Source organism: Grus americana, chromosome 2 (genome assembly GCF_028858705.1).
Source record: "Grus americana isolate bGruAme1 chromosome 2, bGruAme1.mat, whole genome shotgun sequence".
In the NCBI taxonomy this organism is placed as follows: Eukaryota; Metazoa; Chordata; class Aves; order Gruiformes; family Gruidae; genus Grus; species Grus americana.
Genome location: NC_072853.1, coordinates 9,331,895 through 9,345,030, shown reverse-complemented (window position 1 = coordinate 9,345,030; position 13,136 = coordinate 9,331,895). Strand labels below are relative to the sequence as shown.

The 13,136-nt window shown below is 37.3% G+C and overlaps 1 protein-coding gene across 1 annotated transcript in view; it reads right to left on the bottom strand.

The window, feature by feature from the left end:
- LOC129202678 (dynein axonemal assembly factor 11-like) overlaps positions 1–13,136 on the bottom strand; it is a 60,775-nt gene that overhangs the window by 24,391 nt on the left and 23,248 nt on the right. The window contains exons 7-12 of the mRNA XM_054815986.1: positions 11,941–12,018; positions 8,634–8,806; positions 7,442–7,641; positions 6,128–6,316; positions 2,642–2,719; positions 166–231 (exon numbers count right to left, since the gene is read on the bottom strand). Of these exons, the coding sequence (XP_054671961.1) occupies positions 166–231; positions 2,642–2,719; positions 6,128–6,316; positions 7,442–7,641; positions 8,634–8,806; positions 11,941–12,018 (784 nt within the window). The remainder of the gene's footprint in view (positions 1–165; positions 232–2,641; positions 2,720–6,127; positions 6,317–7,441; positions 7,642–8,633; positions 8,807–11,940; positions 12,019–13,136) is intronic.

Genomic DNA, 13,136 nt, shown 5'->3' with positions numbered 1-13,136 from the left:
TTTATTCAGCTTCATTTCTTTGGCACAGGCTTCAAGATGGATTCCATTACCTCCTGTGTTATTCATTTTCCTCTTGAAAAGTCCCTATTACAGAGAGAAGTATATTTGAAACACTGTGTATTAGAACTTCAGAATGGCAAAAATTAAGAAAAAAAAAATTCTGACCTGTAAACAGCAAGATCCAGGATGATCTGATTGTTTTCTTGGTCATCTTTCAAAGAGAAATGAAGCCTGATAATAATGACAAGAAACACCTCCAGGATAAATACAACTGAAGTGAATAAGCAAACATTACGGCGTACTTCAACTGCTAGCAATTTTAGATGAATACAAATATCATTTAGACAATATGTCACATGATCATTTAAGACATAGTTGCAGTTTTCCTCATGAACAGAAAAAAATACTGTCATTTGAACCAAAGTGATTCTTACGTTTATTTTCTGTTCTCCCCACCCAACCCAGAAGTGACGAAAAAAAAAAAAATACTGCTGGAGGTCGGTTAAAATTAAGATCAGTCTGTCAACGCAGAAAGAGAGACATCTGCTGGTGAAATCTGTCTGCTCTGTTAACATCTGCGTAGGAAAAACAGTTCATGAAAAACAGTTCATGACAAACAGCAAAAGCCTGGATCTGGGTAATTCTACCCTTATCATATGTAAAAGGAAAACTACATCTTTGTTCATGGTAATTAATTTGCCTAGAATATAAATATCTGCCTGTGCATTTCCAAAGTAAAACATGATTTGCACAGTATCCTTGATTCTACAAGCTTTATAATACTTGTTGAAAATGAGACTGTAGATTGTATTAGCTCTGTGTTTGTGATCTGCTGGCTGAGTTCTTAAAATTGTGAAAGAATCTTACCAGTTATAAACTGAAAACAACATCTGTTACTACAACTGTAAGCAGATCTAGTCTAGACTTACAAGTTCCGCTCATATACTCAAACATTTCCCGTGTATTACAGTAGAGAATAAACAGAATAAAACCCACCTATAAATGAGAAGATTTTTGTAAATTAGTTATGAGTATAAAATGAGATGGGTTTGCTTAATGTAATTTATCTGGAATATTTCAGTGACATTAAAATACTTAGATACTTTGGGTTCAGTTAATAGAAAGAAACTCAAATGTTAACAGTTCAGATTATACATTTTTCCAGCAATAAAAATATTTGCCAGATATACTTTTTAACCCTTTGCCCTCCTGTATTCTGACACAGACAACTTGCAAGACAGCTTATGGAGCTTTTAGTTTATGAGTATTTTTTAATGGAAAACTGCAAAGAGTACAAAACAGCTTTTTTTCCCGTTTATGCTTTTTTTCTCTTACTGCATCACAAATTTTGAGAATTCACTAAAACATGAAAGATGAAAAAGAGAATAGAATTTTAAAATTATCAAGGGGGAAGCCTAATTAGAATTGAGGAAGAGAAAGAGTCTGTTCTCAGCAGCATGCAGCCATTCTTCTTGCTAACCTTCCAAAAGAGCATCAGAGAAGCTTGGACATTGCTACGGACATTAGACTCTTGCATTGAAGCAAAAACTTTGAAGAACACCATCTGTCTACTTGTATCTCTTTATTTATGTCTCTCCAATACACTGCCAGATTGCACTGAAGACCTGTGATGTTCTTGTTGAAACCATGACAAAAACTGCATATTGATCTGGCTTTACCTGGGCACATCCACAGACTAAATTCTAATCCAGAAAACTTGGGTGACACAAACAGGTTTGCTACAAACAGTGAACTGTAGTGGACTGTATTTCTTCTAAAAAGACAGATAGAGAGATAGAACTTTACTCTAAATGTCTCTGCTTTTTAAAGGCATAATCAAATTCTATTAACATAAGATTTAAACTATTTTAGACTTGTCTTCTTTGAACTAGAAAATTATTTCTATTTTTTCAGTTAAAGTATTTTAAAAAAAAAAAGTATATCAATACAATGGTAAATATCTTCTGGTGCAGATGGAAAAAGCATGAACTCTTCTGCCACTACCTTTAATTTTTCCTATACCGCAGAAAATTATGCACTGATTCTGTAATGTAGGTTTTCAAATTCCTTGAGTTTGCATGGCTTTATAAATTTCCAGAATTTGAAAGCACTCTTCATCATAATGATAAGCACGTTCTTAGCTTTGATTTTGTAGCTAAATCAGTCTTAAGATGGAAAAACTGCCAGTTTTACATCTGTCATCAGAGGACAGAATGATTTTGTCCAGATGTATTACTTGGATGTATTTTTCCACATTTTAAGTGGCTACTGACACATTCCTCTTCAATGGTCAAACTGATTATACTTTTTCCACTATTAGCAAGATGCTCAAAGAAAGCGAGTCTCACCATAGAAGGGAAAAGAGTAAAATGTCTTATATCTTTTACAGAAAAACAAGTTCTTAATCATCTTCATCATCAAAAGCCAAGATGTTAAATTAAACAACCTTCAACATTTTACTCACTGAAAAATTATTTCTTTCTCCAGCATCAGAATATAATTTTAGAATTCCCCACTAGGAATATAATACTGCAACAAGAATTTGTGAGCCCTCTTATGGTTGTATTGTCACATATCTTGAAATATTTGCTCAAATCAACAATAAAGAGGTTAGCCTGTTTAATGTCTTAACTTTACATACTTAGGCGCATTCACATTCAGGACTTTTCCTTCTGCAGTGACCAATGTGTGAAGAGGCTTCTCGCTCTTTTTTGATTCCCTTAACAAAACAGAAAGAAAAATGGTTTATAATTTCACATTCCAGTATTTTATGTTTCATAGCAAAAAAGAAAGATGAGGATGGCAAGAGGTAAAAATTATCTGGTATTTGATGATAAGGCTACAACTAATTTCAGGAACAAAACACGTTATATCAAATGTCCATCCGGAGCCAATGCTCAGCTACTTCCTGAGCCACGTTGCCTCCTGACCAGCTCCCAGTTTTATGTTGAGCATGACATCATATGGTATGTAATATCCCTTTGGCCAGTTCAAGTCAGCTGCTGTGTCTGTGTCCCTCTCATATTCTTGGGTGCCCCCACCTTCTCATTGGTAGGCCAGTGTGAGAAACTGAAAAGTACCTGACTGCTTGGCAACATCTAAAGACATCAGTCTGTTATCAACATTATTCTCATCCTGAATCCAAAACACAGCACTATACCAGCTGCTCGTAAGAAAATTTAACTCTATCCCAGCTGAAACCAGGACAAAAGCATAAAAAAAGATTTAGTCTATAAATATAATGGTTGGATGGTTGCACTCAAAGAGTTGTGGTCAACGGCTCAATGTCCAAGTAGACATCAGTGACGACAAGTGGCGTTCCTCAGGGGTCAGTACTGGGACCAGCACTGTTTAACATCTCTGTCAGTGACATGGACAGTGGGATCGAGTGCACCCTCAGCAAGTTTGCCAATGATACCAAGCTGTGTGGTGCACCCAACATGCTGGAGGGAAGGGATGCCATCCAGAGGGACCTTGACAGGCTGGAGACCTGGGCCCGTGAAAACTGCATGAAGTTCAACAAAGCCAAGTGCAAGGTCCTGCACGTGGGTCGGCACAATCCCAAGCACAACTACAGGCTGGGCGGAGAATGAATTGAGAGGAGCCCTAAGGAGAAGGACTTGGGCATGTTGATTGACGGAAAGCTCAACATGAGCCAGCAACGTGTGCTAGCAGCCCAGAAAGGCAACCGTCTCCTGGGCTGCATCAAAACCTGCATGACCAGCAGGTCGAGGGAGGTGATCCTGCCCCTCTACTCCGCTCTTGTGAGACCCCACCTGGAGTACTGTTTCCAGATCTGGGATCCCCAGTACAAGAAAGACATTGAGCTGTTGGAGCAAGTCCAGAGGAGGGCCACAAAGTTGATCAGAGGGCTGGAGCACCTCTCCTATGAGGACAGGCTGAGAGAGTTGGGGTTTTTCAGCCTTGAGAAGAGAAGGCTCCGGGGAGATCTTATAGCAGCCTTCCCGTACCTGAAGGGGCCTACAGGGAAGCTGGAGAGGGACTGTTTACAAAGGCATAGAGTGATAGGACAAGGGGTAATGGCTTTAAACTGAAAGAGGGTAGATTTAGGTTAGATGTTAGAAAGAAATTCTTGACTGTTAGAGTGGTGAGGCACTGGAACAGGTTTCCCAAAGAAGTTGTGGCTGCCCCCTCCCTGGAAGTGTTCAAGGCCAGGCTGGATGGGGCTTTGGGCAACGTGGTCTAGTGGAGGGTGTCCCTGCCCATGGCAGGGGGGTGGAACTAGATGATCTTTGAGGTCCCTTCCAACCCAAACCATTCTATGATTATATGATACAATGGATTTGAAGAAGAAATAAAACCATTCAACTGAAGCTACTGGAATGACTACATAAAAACAACTTCTGTTTTAGAAAGATTCCATGTGTTAAATACTATTCTATAGCATAAAGCAAAGCTTTAATGTGGGGTTTGAGGGGTAGCAGTTTCTACACCTGAATCCCTACTCTTCACACTGAAATGCAAAGTGAACGAACCACCACTCTGTTCTAAAGATGCAGTTCTTCAGAAATGCTTCAAGAAATTACATGCTACCACCTCTTGGCTGTTAATAATCTGTTTCTAGATGAAATGTGTCTGCTCATGTGAACCATTTTAAGGCAAATTCAGTCATGTCATAATCATTAGAGTTTAAGATAGTTGGTTTAACTTTGTGCTGAGATGAGCCGAAAGGCCTTGTTCTGGCAACGAGCACCTTTCAGCTGCGACTGATTTTACACTTGACTGAATTTTCTTTGAATGATATCGCAACTATTCACTCATTTGGCAATAGCCAAAGCTGCTCAGTTTATTATCAACTGTCCTCAGCTGGCAAATTTAATGTGAGCTAACATGTCACAGATAGGTTCAAATTTAGCATAGGTCTGATTCAGTTCATGTCAATTTCATACTAAAATAAACATCCTTTTATACTGAATAACTTGCATTAAAGTTACATTTCAGCTCCTATCCACCAGCAAGGATGATGTGAAGTTGTCAGGGGCACTTTTCTGTTCTCACCATTCTCATGCTATCTAACAAAAATCTCACCACCAAACTAAAATGAACTGTGAAAGAATTTTTAATTCCTTTAAATACCTTGGAAATTTATAAAAATCTAGAAAGGAATTATTCTATCTTTATTATAATGCTGTTTGGACTCTCCCTGAATATTTAGAGGGAAGCATTTGTAACACATTTGGTTTTGACTAGAGCAAGGCATCCCCAAACACAGCAAAATTCTAACTAGCTAGAATATGGATTTCACAGTAGTTCTTCTGGGAAAGTGCTAGACCTTGAATTAATAACGGTAACACGTTATGCAGATTTCCATATTTCTTCGAGAGTTCCCTAGAAATGAACTTTTTCAATACTTAGGCTTGATAAATCTTTTTAAAAGCATGTCCTTAAAAAGAACAGATATAAAAATCTCTGGCACAAATGCTGTTACATAAGCAAAAGAGGGAAAAAAAAAAAAAAAAGAAAAGAAAAGAAAAAAAGACATTGCTTACAATGTTTGTGGAACTGAGAAGCCAGCAGCAATAATTTTTATTTTTTTTTTGCTAGCATCTGCATTAATTTTTCATGGTCAGCAAAACCAATTACAACTTTAGAAAGTTTTAAAGGCTTTTCAGGGGCCAGACACCTTCAGATCCACCATGCAAAATAGCAAAGATAACATGAAGTATCTTATTACTCGGGATGAATATTTCTGATAAAGTATGGTGCCTGAAATGCCACTTGTGCAAAAATTTTGTAGCATGGCATGTAGGGCATTTATATAATGGAACCTGCACTCCGGACAAATACTTTTAGCAAGAATATTAAACATTGGACTACATGAAACATATTAGTTAGCTGACAGAAAAGTGAAACTTCTGAAATCCATAAAAATTAGTTGAAAAGAGAAATTATATTTTAAAACTTCATATATATGTTTTAGAAAATGAAACAAAACAAAATGAACAATCTGAATATTTTGTTTAGATTTTATAAGCATATTTGCACAGGGATTTAAGCTGCCAGTTCTCAGTATTATTTAATGTGAGGCAGTCGCCTTACCTCTACTCTGTACCTTTGAAAATTTCCCCTTTGTCAACTCATAGAATATATTATAACAAAACTATACCTTATATTGTTCTTAGCTCTCCTTTTTTCTTCAATATATCTGTGAGTTTCTAATCTAGACTCTGGAGTATATGGTGTAGGCTCCTCCCAAAATCTTCTATCTTCTTCATCATCTTCAACTGTTCTCCACATTTCCTGTTCTCTGTCTCCTTCTGCCTGATGGTTTTCTTTGTTCTGTAGGGAGTCTGGGCTACACAAGATCACATGGGATATTATCCCAATGAAATGAAGGAAGACTAAGTACTTGCCAATGAATTCTTGCAATAATATTTTTTTTAACCCAATACTAATAGCTCTATAATTCCTACCAAGAACAGCGTCTTATAGATTTGGACAATATTCTCTGCTCTCCTTTCATCAATCAACAAAACTTGTTTTGACATAATGTTTTTCATTGACTTAACTAAGAAGTGATATGCTGGTTATGCCTAACTCTCTGAAAACCCTGGTAGATAGTTCAACAGATTTAATTTCAGGAGCAGAATTTTCAGACACCTTCACAACTTTCAGATGAAATAAAACCTTCAATCTGCGTGATGTGTAAGGATTTCCAATATCAGGTAGCAGCAGATGAGAAATTTATAGGGTAGCAACATTTTACTTGGGCATCTCCTCAGGTGCCATCTTAGAACCTAAATAATTTTTCCCCCTAGCCCTAAGCCTCTGTAATCTTCAGAAATTCTCTATCTATATAGAGAGAAAACTGAATTTATGATACAACTGTGATCTATGAGGACAAAGTTCCATAGCCAGCTCCATGGAACTTAGTTTCTATTACATTAAAAATAAGATGGATGGCAACTGCAGTGGAAGATGCTATCTAAGTAATCTCAGTGATATTAGGTGGAAGAAGTATAGAAATCAACTTTCCATAGCCTTTTACATCTCAAAAGATCTGCAAATTCCGTTTCAGTCTTCATATCTAATAACTCTAAAGCAAAAGAAATTATAGCTGAACAGCTGCTTTCTCTAGAACCCCTGCATTACCTTGAATAACAATTCCCAGCTGTTCTCCTGAAAGAAGCTATCAATCACACTATTTTGGCACCCAGACAATTTGGCTTGGAGTTTTGGGACAAAAATTCTATTGTACCGTCTGTCTGCAAGTCAGTAATTAATTATGTTTGTAATTAATGGTATTTTTCATTAGAGATAACATGCATGAGGAAAAATACTTCCGCTAGAATCAACAATGAAGACAAACAAAAATATTTAAGTGAAATTATATAAACTACTCTAATGAGGAAAACCAAAATTCATAATGAAGAATGAGAAGAGTGATGATTACTAACAAACTGTTGTTGCTTACTGTTACCTGTCAAATCCAAGCTTAGATTCAATTTGGTTTTGTTTCTTGTCCTTTCTTTCTTGCATCCTTCTCTGAGCCTCTTCTTTTTCTCTGGCCCTTTTGAGAAGGTAAGCTTGTTCCTGTTCTCTGATTTTCTGTTTCACTTCTGGATAGTTTTGAAGTGCTTGAATCCTCTCTGAACGTTCTATTTCTTTACTATCCAAATACTTCCCAAAGGGAAAAAAAAATCAATACAGTTGTATGAGAAATTTTAAATATATTCAAATCAATAAATACATTAAACTGTAGGTTAATTTTGATAGATTACTTTCTGTATAAAATTAAAAATACATCTTTCAAACCTCCATAGTATTATATAAGTTATACTGTACTAAAAAGAATTAACAATAAGTTGCTATTCAGATCTGAAAATGGTTTTGTGTGTCTGAGAGCTGCTTTTTGCATTTTCCAGTAATTTCAGTTGGTCTTATTAGACTATGTAGTAGAGAGAGTCCCTTCAGCTATTTCTGATATTTGTCCATCCTTGATTCAGCTCATGAAACTATTATGAAATTATTTCTTTTGATGTGTTAGTTTATTGCCAACTAAGTGAGCCTAATCTACTCTTAGTAAGTTAAGCAAGCATCTGTGCTTCTCCAAGTGAAATTGTGGGACCATATTTCAGGACTGGGACTGCCTGTTTCGATGGCAGGAAATCATTACATGAGTAAATCATTGCACAAAACCTCAAAGTATCTATTTACAGTCAGTGCAATATAGTGCATTTTTACATCAGTTTCTATCTTTCTACTGCCTGACACTGTTGGTTTGGTGCATATTGTTGGTATGGTACCAAAAACCTGGTAACTTTCTGCAGTCATGAAAATTATTTAAAAATATGTTGTGTATATAAAAACAAATGAGAAAAACATCGGAAGTGTACAGTGTATTCATTTTTTCAGAACTTAGTCTAAGGATCTCCAATGACAATGACAGAAAAGTTAAGAAATGCATGTGCTTTAGTTAAAACAGACCAATTTATTATCATATTATTTACTGTAGTCACTTATTCTTCAGAATACAATTTAATTTCCTGTGGACAGTAAGAAAAATGCTCCCAGTTTTCCTACTACAGACATTTATTTTTTTGGGGATTAGTATGCTCAGTCAACAATGCTGGTTATTGATTTGGATATAAATTTCATTTTAAAAATCTTACTTTTAATTGATGAAGAGTTGCCACCACAAATTGTCTATAACCTTCAAATTCAGTACATGGGTTACCCACTAGAAACAGTTCCTTCAGATGTATATTGTATTTTAGGGCTTCAATACTGGAGAGTTCACCAACGAAATTTGCTGTCAGATCAAGTTTCTTCAGTTCTTCACAGCCTGTTTGAAAAAAACATAATTCAATTTGTCCAATACATAAATGTACATAACATACACAAACACAAAAACACACACATAAACGTGCACACACTTGGATGTAAAACTGTCTGCATACATTGTCTGTAAACTAATTTCATCCTATCAGAATACATCTTTTCCAAGCCACAAGTGAAAGAGTTACTCAAAGCTTAAGTTCATGAGGTCAAAAGATTTATAGAAAGAAAAAAAAAATCAATAAAATACAGAATATCAAAACTTATTATTGGTTTTATCACTATCAAAACTTTGTGGTCAGTCCCTGTATACTAGATGAGCTATTCAATGTTTAATTTCCGGATAAGCTGGACTTCAATTTTACCAGTCTGATTGTTTTGGTATCCCTCCTCAGCTGAGTCTTCGCCTAAAGAAGACTAAAAGAGTGGCTAAAAGAGTGTCTAGTTGCTTCAGGAGAGCAGGATCAATTATGGGTTTCATGTCTGTCTGCTGTTAATCTTAGCTAACGTTATTCAAGTGTAAAGATAAGGTTTTCTAAAAATTCACTCCAAGTCAAGATGAGATTTTCCACTCTATGGACTCAGCTATCATTGTGAATACTTTATCACTGGTTAAACTGCAATTACTGGTGAGAAAATATTGGTTGTTGACCAAAACAATTCATTATAAACAGAAACTCTAAATTATCTACCAAAATGCTCTAGGAAGTCCAGATCCAAAATTTATCAGCCTCTCCTCTTATCATAATCTGTCGAATCATAACCTTGACTCTAAGAGTAAAAAAGTTGAGTTAAAAGCAAGCTCAACTCTAGTGCTCATCACTGTAATCACCTCTTTTCCTTTGCAGGTCTATTTGGCAAGTATTTTATGCATAGTGGACCTGAAAGAAAATAAACAACTCAAAATGATTTATTAAGGGATTCAAATAACCCAAATTTTTGCAAGGCTCACTCCCAAAGGTTCTGATTCCTAAGTAAATGACAAATCACAATAATAAATAACGCAGCCTGATAGAGGAAGGTATTGGGTTTGCATGGTAAGGTTTTGGTAGCGGGGGGGCTACAGGGGTGGCTTCTGTGAGAAGCTGCTAGAAGTTTCCCTTGTGTCTGATAGAGCCAATGCCAGCCAGCTCCAAGACAGACCCACTGCTGGCCAAGGCCGAGCCCATCAGTGACAATGGTAGCGCCTCTGGGATAACAGAGTTAAGAAGGGGGGAAAAAACTGCTGGGGAAACAGCAGCGGAAAAAGAAGTGAGAATATGTGAGAGGAACAACTCTGCAGACACCAAGGTCGGTTAAGGAGGGGGAGGAGGTGCTCCAGGCACTGGAGTAGAGATTCCCCTGCAGTCTGTGGAGAAGACCATGGTGAGGCAGGCTCTCCCCCTGCAGCCCATGGTGGATGATGGTGGAGCACATATCCATGTGCAGCCCATGGAGGACCCCATGCCGGAGCAGGTGGAGGCACCCAAAGAAGGCTGTGACCCCATGGGAAGCCCATGCTGGAGCAGGCTCCTGGCAGGATCTGTGGACCCATGGAGAGAGGAGCCCACGCCAGAGCAGGTTTGCTGGCAGGACTTGTGACCCCGTGGGGGACCCACGCTGGAGCAGTCTGGTCCTGAAGGATTGCGCCCCATGGAAGGGACCCAGGCTGGAGCAGTTCGTGAAGAACTACAGCCTGTGGGAAGGACCCATGCTGGAGAAGTTGGTGGAGAACTGTCTGCCACGGGAGGGACCCCACACTGGAGCAGGGACAGAGTGTGAGGAGTCCTCTCCCTGAGGAGGAAGGAGCAGCAGAAACAACGTGTGGTGAACTGACCACAACCCCCATTCCGCATCCCCCTGTGCCACTGTGGGGAGGAGGTAGAGAAATTGGAAGTTGAGCCTGGGAAGGAGGGAGGGGTGGGGAGAAGGGTTTTTTTAAGATTTGGTTTTATTTCTCATTACCCTTCTCTGATTTGATTGGTAATAAATTAAACTAATTTCCCCAAGTCAAGTCTGTTTTTCCTGTGATGGTAATTGGTGAGTGATCTCTCCCTGTCTTTATCTCAACCCACGAGCCTTTTGTTATATTTACTCTTCCCCCATCCAGCCGAAGAGGGCAGTGATAGAGTGACTTTGGGGAGCACCTGGCCTCCAGCCAGGGTCAACCCACCACAAGGAACTTAATATTTACTGGTATGCACACAAATGCAAGTTTCTCAACAAATTGCTAAATATGTAATGTACTACCTATTTCTTCAACTTTCACAAATTTGTGTTTAGGCTATTTGCTTGGGTTTTTATTTGATTTAAGCCATCTTCTGAAACAGCTTAAAAAAGAAAAAAAAAAAAAAACAAAACAAACAAAAAACCCCCAGCTTTTTTTTAACTGTTCCCTTGTCAAGGTGAACATTTTAAAGATTCAGCAACTGGCCTAATCAGAATCAAGAAAGAGAAAGAAATTAAGTCAGAAATTATTGAAGTAATGTAGAATGTGTTTATGGGTGGCTCCAAGTCTTAGATTTTGGAAAATGCTAGATCTTTGCACATGCAATTATAGTGACAGTATTAAGGATTAAACACAGATAAAACAAATGGGACTTCATGCAATGGCAGAGAAAAGAGTTATCTGAAAAACTCTTTAAAAATACCCCAGACTGCCAATGCAACCTGTGCACAGGGTAGAATATTCTTGTGTGTGGCACTTGATTGCCGAAGTGAAGATGACTGCCAAAACTTTACACAAGAGAGACTTTTTACAGTCTGCATAGCATTAAAAAAAAAAAAAAAAATCACATTGCTCCAGCTAACCAGTACAACAAATTACTTTATCTTTACAGTGGTGAAATATCAATTTCATGAAAAATTTGGGTTCCTGCTTTGTAAAGTATTAAAGAATAGAGCTATCACAGCTGGCAACACTGCTGAGAGAGTATGCAAAAAGCAAGTTAAAATACATTTAAGGAAGTTCAATGTTAACACTGCAGCAGTAGGAAGTATTTACTCAAAGAAGCATTTGTTGAAACATTGCACACAAAAAGGTTTTTTCTGAGTATCACCTTTACTGATGGACATACTTAACAGTTTCCGTCCTCTTTTACACTAAGTTACAACTTAAGTGTTTCAATACGAAAAGGCAAAATGGTCTGTTTAAAATCTGACCTTCCAGATTTTCAATTCTTTCAATGTTGTTCAAAGCTACATTTAAATATTCCAGCTTCTTTAGTTTTCCCACATTTTCTGTAACAAAACGTAGATCTGTTATTTCAGTTTTCTTCATTGGAAATGACATTATTATTTTACTTGCTTACTTTACTTCAAAGAAATAATAAAGTAGAACTATAGGAAGGACAAGTCAGAATATATATTAGATTACTGGGCATTAATAGTTTAATATTGCTAAAAAGACAAACCCAAAAAGTTCTCTGAAAACACAAATTAAAATAAAAAAGTAAAAAGAAATAAGGAAGGTTATAAACACATTTTTTATCACAAATCTATAAAACATGTATTTAATGCAAGAGAACTGGCCAAAAAGCATGGTGAAACATTCCATTTGCCATGAAACTCAGAAAGGATCAGGCCATACTTAGTCAAGCTTTATAAAATTAGAGTTTTACACTTACTTATATAGAAAAGATTGGTTTCTTTAGTATATATTTAATTTTTAAAGATCTTTTATCTACATGGTTAATATAAGACATTTCCTCTCCTCCCTTTAAAAAAAAAAATTGCAAATAAGGATATATATGGCTTCAGTATCAACAAAACAAAGCCACACATACCTCCCTAGTCTAGAGTCTAACCTGTATCATTTTTACCATGAACTACTGAAATGAGCAGGTTCAAAACGTGTGGGGTTGTGTCAGAATGGCCAGCATTTCCTCCTTTGAATACAGAAAGGGGGTCAAGAGGGAATAGGGTAGCAACAATCTTCATCAGTCCTAAAAACCCCTGAAAAAAATGCAAATACCACTTGGGATACATGACACACAGGTCAGAGAGGTAAGTCTGAGACGAGATACATAGTATAACCTGTGTCACAGTTCACCAATTTCTCCTCAATCACCAGATGTTTCGAAGATCTGACTGGAAAACCTATCCAATGAAGTCATAAAGTTTACCTCAAACTCTAATTCACAAGCAGCACTGATTAACTGCTGTAACAAACCATCCCTGCTGAGACCAGCAAAGAAATTCAAGCAGAGGGAGCTTCACCTAACCAACACAGAACACACCTACATTTAGTTGTCTAGGCTCCTCTGTAATTGATAAAGAGAAATAGGCTCTTCAAGGTGCAATTTGTCGTATCAACTTGGCTGTCTAGAACCAGTGAACCAAATCACGCTCAAAAATAT